The 7966-nt window shown below is 37.1% G+C and overlaps 1 protein-coding gene and 1 long non-coding RNA gene across 2 annotated transcripts; one reads left to right on the plus strand and one right to left on the minus strand.

The window, feature by feature from the left end:
• LOC114581141 lies at positions 1-1055 on the plus strand. The gene is made up of 3 exons (XR_003702984.1): positions 1-58; positions 146-832; positions 910-1055. It is a non-coding gene; the product is annotated as an uncharacterized LOC114581141 (long non-coding RNA).
• Positions 1056-6382: 5327 nt separating this feature from the next.
• LOC110115570 lies at positions 6383-7613 on the minus strand. Its single transcript, XM_020848833.2, has one exon. It carries the CDS (start codon positions 7415-7417, stop codon positions 6884-6886), a length of 534 nt encoding a protein of 177 aa, XP_020704492.1. The 5' UTR covers positions 7418-7613; the 3' UTR covers positions 6383-6883.
• Between the last annotated feature and the right edge of the window lie 353 nt (positions 7614-7966).

Below are 7966 nucleotides of genomic sequence, written 5' to 3' on the forward strand. Positions count from 1 at the left end.
CAGCTGCAGCAGAGCAGGAGACAGATGTTAGAATGTTGATAGCACCTGAGGGTGACACGTACGTACATTCTCTTTTATTTTTTTAAACTAACAAATATTTTTATTTTATATTTTATATTTGTTTTATATAACTTTATTTTTGTAGGTTCTACCCATCAAAACAACCGACACATAAAATACGGGACATCATACGGAGCAGGTTTGACGCTCCTTATGTTTCTTGGAAGAAAGTCCCGAAAGAAGTCCGGGAGATGTGGTTTAGAGAGTTTGAGGTATTTTTGTGTTTTAGTTTTTATGTTAAATGATTTATTCTTTCTTACTTAAGCTAATAATCTTATATATTATATATCATATGTATTTGATTACATAAAGAGTTTTGTTGGCTGCCCCAACACAATGATAGGATTAGAAAGAATTTTGAGAAGCATGGGTCTACTCGGATGCGCGACATGTTCACAGATATTAGAAAGTCTGGGAAGCGACCATTATGGATTGGAGAGGTTATATGGGATGAGTTGAATGCAGCTTGGGGCAGCGAAGAGTACAGTAGGAAGAGGGATCAGAATCGACAGAACAGAGCTTCTGATGTTGGTGGGTTGGGTAGTTCACTTCATATAGGCGGCTCTGTTCCACATACTGAGCACAGGCGTCATTTGGTAATGAATTTTAATTATTTTTTAAAATTATTCTTTAATCTATATTAATAAAATTCTCTTAATTCAAACAGAAAGCGATGCTTGGTAGAGAACCAACTCCTGTTGAATTGCATAGTCACACTCATAAGCGATAGGAGGATCAACAGTGGATTGATGAGAGATCAAGAAAAGCCTATGTAAGTATATTTTTATATATGTTTAATATTTTCTAAGTTTTAGTTTAACTATATATATTTATATTATACTTTCAAAGGAGGATTATACACGGCTTCGAGAGACTCATGCCGCATCAGGTGAGGGCTCTTCTGGCGGCTCTGTGGAGTATTCTGAGTATCGCATCTGGTCGCAGGCCGTCGGAGGAATGCAGCATGGTAGAGTATATGGCTTAGGTGCGCAAGCTCAGGCCTATGAGGGGATGACCTCCTCTACTGTATCCAGCTTCGCATCCAGTTCTCATGACTCCTTACAAGCTCAATAAATAAGTGCCCTTCAAGCTGAGCTAGAACAAGTAAGGAAATCACAAGCTGATTGGCAAGCTCAGCTGCAGGCACAGGTTCAAGCTCAGCTGCAAACACAGATTCAAACAAGTACGGAGAACACAATCAGTTGTTGGATGAAATGCACAAGATAAGGGATCAACTGAGTGGAAAAGACGTAGCTCCACCTGAGGAGAAGTCCACAGAGTCAGAGTAGTTTAATTTAGTTTACATGAACTTGTTTATTTCTGTGAACATGTGTTATTGAACTGTTTCTTTTAATCTGATGTTTTTTGTTGATTGTTACTATTGAACAGTTTCTTTTTATATTATAAAGTGTTGTAAAATTGTTGTGAATTTGTTATAAAATGTTATAAACTGTTGTGAAATATTGTGGAATTGTTATTTGTATTCGTTTGTAGGTATGGAAATTTGATTGTTGGCTGGGAAGGAATTTTTTTTTGTTAATGCTACAGGTTTCCGGCGGATTGTATGCCGAAAATCCGCCGGAAAGAACGATACAACGAATTGTATCATGCGTATCGATGTCTTCCTTCCGTAGGCAACTACCGGCGCATCTTCCGGCGCCAGTTCCGCCGCTTCTTTCCGGCGCCGATTTTGCGCCGCAAACAAAGCCGTGGGTTGTCTACGGCGAACTTGAGGCGTTTTATCCGCCAGTACTTACCGGCGAACAATCCGACAGAAACTTACCGTCACATATGGCGCCGGAATTTATCGGTTGCAAGTCGTCAGCACCAACCCGATGTTTTACGCTGGTAAGACGTCGGTACGTGCGCCGGAACGTTTTCTGACGTATTACATTCGTCAGAACAAATTTATTGACGCGACTAAAATCGGCGTATGAATTTTCGCCGAAACGTGCACCGGAAACCTATGGTTCCGTCGGATTATCTATGTGTTCCGGCGGATTTAGTCCGCCGGTAATAACGGGTTTTCCTGTAGTGATATATATTATTTATTTTTAAATATGTGTAGTTTTGAATGAATGAACTTTAAATTTTATTTTGAATTGTTTGGTGAATGGTCATTTAATTTAGATTAATGTATATTTTTATTTATATGTTCGTGTTCAATATTTGGTGATGATTCTGATGTTATGTTTATGTAGATGTTTAAGTTTGAATGAATATAATTTTGGATGTTTCTACGAAGGTTGTGTTATAGAAATTATTTTTCTAATAGAGAATGCTATTTTTTTCTTTTTTTGCTACAAGCTTCACACAAATAATCCGTCGGAAATAGTCACATGACGAAATGGTATTGAATTTATGGCAAAAACTTTACGGCAATAATTCCAACGGATTATTTGTAGGATATTTTCGTTTGTAATTGTTAGGTAAAACTATCTTACAGATTATACGCCGACATTTACTGTAGAAAGATTTCTCCAAAATTTCTGGCGGATAAATTACGAGAAAAAATGACGTTTTAGTTACAGTTTTTTCACTAGAATTCTACCGGTAAGTCCGATGAAAATATTTATGGCACTTTTCTTTTACGAAATTATATTTTCGATGCGCGAATTACCATCAAACAACTTTTCGCCATAAAGTCATCGAAACCCTGATTTTACCAATGGATTTCCATGGTCAGTAACGATTGATTTTTCTATAGTGAGATTAGAGAGAGAGTTGTTTTAGATGGTTTGGTTACACACAGTGGCGGCCTTCCAATGACCCAATTAGAAGAATAGATGTATTAGATTTGACTTATATTTAGAAAGATATAGGAACACAACTCACCTTGGCCTATTAGTTGATAGCTTAGGTTTCCAACTAAGAGGTCTTAGATTTGAGTCTTTGTATAAGCCTTGTGTGTGTGAGTTTTCCTTAAATGACATAAATGTCCCAAAAAAAAAAAAGAAAGGTAAAGGTAGATAAAAAAAGACATGGCTGGAAAACATGTCTAGAAAATACTAGAAATGACCTTCCTTTGTTAAATTTAAATGAGAATTTGTCTCTTAACAAGACACAATGTAGAAAAAGGATTCATTTAGCTAACCCCACATAGTGGGATAAAGTTTTGATATTGTTGTATTGGTTGTTTTTGAAGCTTCTCTTAGACCACAAAGTTCCTGCAATAACTATCTAACTTTATGAGAGATCCTTGTCATAATCACCTATTTTATCTTATGCTAGTTCAATATTTATCTTCTGTAATGGAAGGACCTTCAAAGATGAAGGCACTCCTACAAACATCAAATCTATGCATGTTACTAACTCACTAAAATTTTGCTTTGATTTATCAAATACGTCAAAGCTAGAGAGTTAATCTTTTTTTTTTAACTTTATATAATGCAAAACATTAATGAAAAAAAAAATAAACAAACTATGATTAAAAACTACAACAACAACAACAACATACTCAAGCCTTTATCCCACTATGTGGGGTCGGCTACATGAATCCTTTTTCTCCATTGTGTCCTATTAAAGGTCAAATCCACATTTAAATCTAATAAAGAAATGTCATTCCTAATATTTTCTAACCAAGTCTTGTTAGGTCTGCCTCTACCTTTCTTAACATAAGTCAAATCTAATACCTCTACTCTCCTAACCGGGTCATTGGAAGGCCGCCATTTTATGTGACCAAACCATCTAAGGCGACTCTCTCTAATCTTATCTTCTACTGGAGCTACTCCAACCTTTTCATGTATATGCTCATTTCTTATCTTATCTCTAAGGGTAAAGCCACTCATCCACTTGAGCATCCTCATCTCTGCCACACTTAACTTAGTATTATGCTTCTCTTTTAATGGCCAACATTCAGCACCATAAAGCATTGCAGACCTCACTACCATCTTATAGAATTTTCCCTTAAGTTTGAGGGGTAATTTTTCTATCACACAATAAGCCCGATGCATTCCTCCACTTCAACCATCCAACTTGAATTCTGTTGATAATGTCCCCATCAATTTCACCATCACTCACAATAGATCCAAGATGCACCATCAAACTATGATTAAAAACAAAAGTAATAAAAATCTTTGAAAACAGCTTTGAGTCTAATATTTATATGTTTTAAATTTTGCCATGATTGCCACTTTTCGAAAGTACCTATCATAAATAAACATCCTATATCATATTTAATATTTAACCCAAAAACTTGAATTTGGCTCATTATATTTACTCCCATTTTCCTCTTAGTTTTAAAGTCGTAACATAAGAATTCGGTAATTAATAAAAATATATATTCATCTAGGTTGAATTGATCAAGTTATCATAAAAGGCTAAAGAGAATTAATAAGTTGTTGATCTTGAATTGACACAAGTTAGCTTTAACTTAAAATATGAAAAGCTTCATGAACCAACACAGCAAACTTGCCCATGAGAGAACTTCTACTCAACCCACAACACTCAATCATGAACTTTACAAAGGTACTGATGAAGCTACCTACCGTAACAAGCTTACTTTCTGAAGATATTACCTACTCATATAATGTATTTGTAAAGTTTCCTACATCTTTTTAAGTGTTTATCAACTACATGGAAGTCATGGTAGGTTAACTCGTATCTCATAAACCTCAATAATGTGGACTCACCTAAATTCGTCAAACCCTAACTCGGTAGAATAATCATAGGGAAGTCACCTCCCACACAAAAGTTCAGGATGCACCAAACCACTTAGCTCGAAACTCGCCCATTGATGACAATCTCTCACCTATGACACTAACCATTATCTAAGGTGAAATGTTATCAATAATACTCATCATCCAAGCTACAATAAATGATTTTTCTAAGAGGGGTTCAGCTCTTCACATCATGGTCAATTGATTATTGAGTCTACTACCCCCATAACTTCGATATATTTTCCTTCCACATTAAATCTATTAAGGATTCCATCAAAAGATCGCTAATAATTTTGGTGTGCTCATTAATCATAGCCCTTTAGCTCGAACCTCATCATTGCACTCGTCCACATGAACTTGCCAATATGCCCACATCTACTCGATTGTGCATAAGGGAACATGCCCCAGAAAGAGCGATAAAAAAAAAGAGATGCACTTTCTCAAAGAGCAAGTCGGAGTACGAAATTTATTAATGGAAATTTGTACCAAAAGTCATTTATTATTGTACTTTTATTCTTTCTTGATGTATCCTTATTTATGGCCCTTACATCCTTATAAATAAAAGGTCAAGGGAAACATCTTGATATTTTTCTTTAGAAGCACTAGAGCTAGTAGAACACTTTTCATAGAATTTCCTCTCTTTTTTTCCATTCTCATGCAAGTTGTCAGGTTATATTCTCCAAAGCTCGTATGCTAGAAAGATCGAATGTCACCCACAAATAAACTTGGATCCAATATTATTCACCCCCTAAGGGTTGAACATAAATGGTCATAAAGGCTACTCACTGACCCTCTCTCTGGAACTCACCCAAAAATCATCTTTAGCGGACAACTTGTAGTCAAAATTTTTAACAAAAATTGATCATATCAAAGTCTACTAGACTCAACTAGTTTTCTTGTTCTACAATCATGTAACCCATCATGTGTCACTAACCTAGATCCTCACTTATGGGGGGGTCATTGATCAAGCATGAGCATTGAATAATCTAGTAATTGTGACAAAATGTCACCAAAGAAATCTATCAAAATTCTCTAGAATATTGTTCTCTTTCTTGCTCGTCACTAAGTTTGATTCGCCTTTTCTCTCTAATAGGTCGATCGGGTTTAATGTTGTCAATTTATTGGGTTTGAACCAAATATGTAATCAGGTTTTTAGTGTAACTCTTTGGACAACATTGGATGCAACATTTATTATCATATTTTAATGTAGAATATGAACAAATATATATTCCTTCTGAGCCAAAAAAAAAAAAAACAGTCAGGGCAAAACTATAAATCTCTACGATGAATAAAAAAAAAATAAAAAACATGTCAAAGTGTAATTGTGAAGCAAAAATTAAAACCGAAATTCCTAATACAATAAACAATGATATTTATATTGCATGAAAAAAAATAAACTATCTATATTAATTCATATTATTGCTTCGTAAAATTAAAAGAAAAAAAAAAAAGAGTTGTAATAGGACAAACTTGTTTTGTACCTGAAGAAGAAATATATTGTATCCTCATCAAATGTTTTTTTCATTCCTAGTAATTTATCATCAGATAAGTCTGGCAAGTGGGTGGAAACAAATAAAAATTTACGTCCACAAGCATCAAATATCCCAGCAAGTATCAAAATAAACTAAATGCCAAACGAACTATCACAAAATGCATGATATATATGAGCAAAACATATATCATAATGCTTGATTCAGAGCCAGCGAACTATTGTTTCCAGAAATAAAATATCAGTAAGTGATAATAATAACTATGAAAAAACATCTACTTTTAACGAAAATGCATTATATAAGAACTAAGAGAGAACGCAGTAAACATCAGGCGATTACTCTTTCTCTGCTCATGGAGCCGAGATATCAGTAGCAATAATCCAGCTCTGCTATTACTTCCATTCTAATCAGAAAGAAAAGCAAATTAAAAAGGTTTAAGAACTAAAATCCATTAAAGAGAAAAAGAGAATTATGGTGATAGAAAAATCTACTTTTCTTCAATTATTTTTTTTCCATTTTAAGCAAGCATTTATCTTCCAGCGATCATCCTCACTCACCACCTCTAGTCCTGGAAGAACCATGCACGCCGTTTGCAGCGATAGAGAGACATCCTACAGCGAATGAAATACCGCCATGTGTAAAACATAAGGCGGTACGCTGTCGCGCGAGAACAATTCACTTCTGGAGCCAGCGCCCCAACTGGGTTGGGTTGACGACGCCGGGAATGTGGACTCCATCCATCTTAAGCAGGTACGCCACCTCATCATATGCCTTCGCCGTGCCAGTTGAGCGGGCCCGGTCCTCCTCGACCGGACCGGGTTGGGCCGATGTTGCCGAACCACCAGTCGGCTCGGGCCGCTCCGGGGGCCACTGCTTTCCGAACAGCGTACCCTTGGTGAGGAACTCGTGCGCTAGGTAGCCGGCGAGCAGCTGATTCCCTGCCGACGATGACGATCCGGCCGGCGGTTCGACTTTAGCCGCCGTCACTGCCGCCGTCAGATCTCTTTCCTTGCGCTTCCTCGAGATCGGATGGACGTGGCTTGACATCTCCCGCCACGTCAGCACAGAGTTTGGAAACAGTTTTAAAATACGGCACAGAAATAAAAAATTAGAAAAAACCAAAATCGTAAAATCGATGAAACTCAAGGGTAGAATTGGAAACAGATAGGATAAAAAAGGGTTTAGAAGAGGAGGCAGTGTCGAGCGCATAGAACGGTGGAACGGACGGAAGGATGCGTGGGTTGCAAGGAAACGGCGAGATCGGTGGCGCAGCGCTGTACGAACGGCGGAGGATGCCGTAGTTTGGCCAGATAGGAAATAGATGGCAGCTATTAGATAGGAGAAGATAGAGAGCGGAGAAAAAAGGGGGCATAGATTTGAGAGAATAGGGGAAGGGATATTTTAGACCAGCGCAGGATTATATAAAGTGGGGTCTGCGATATATAACCCTTCTATCCACCAAAATTACGTGCCTGCAACCGTATTATTGGCATGTGTTCCGAAGATGCCCCTTACTTATTAACTCATTTGGCGTTTGTGGGATGGGTATATTCGTCAATTATAATAAGAGAAATTATAGATAACTGAAACTCTGTGCAGTGAAGAAAAGGACAAGCGAAACGATTAATGGACGGGGGTACTTCGGTCTTTTCGTTGGGAGAATTACGTCAATTAATGGGTCCTATGAGTTTACGATCGTCCGTTTGATGGAGAAAAGACGGCTGATTGCAGTGGGGTCGCGTGCCATCGATTAAATTG

The sequence above is a fragment of the Dendrobium catenatum genome, unplaced genomic scaffold, assembly GCF_001605985.2.
Source record: "Dendrobium catenatum unplaced genomic scaffold, ASM160598v2 fragScaff_scaffold_1557, whole genome shotgun sequence".
NCBI lineage: Eukaryota > Viridiplantae > Streptophyta > Magnoliopsida > Asparagales > Orchidaceae > Dendrobium > Dendrobium catenatum.

Excerpts from the sequence above, each read along its gene's own strand:
- LOC110115570 (XM_020848833.2), bottom strand. The coding sequence starts at position 7,417 with ATGCGCTCGACACTGCCTCCTCTTCTAAACCCTTTTTTATCCTATCTG.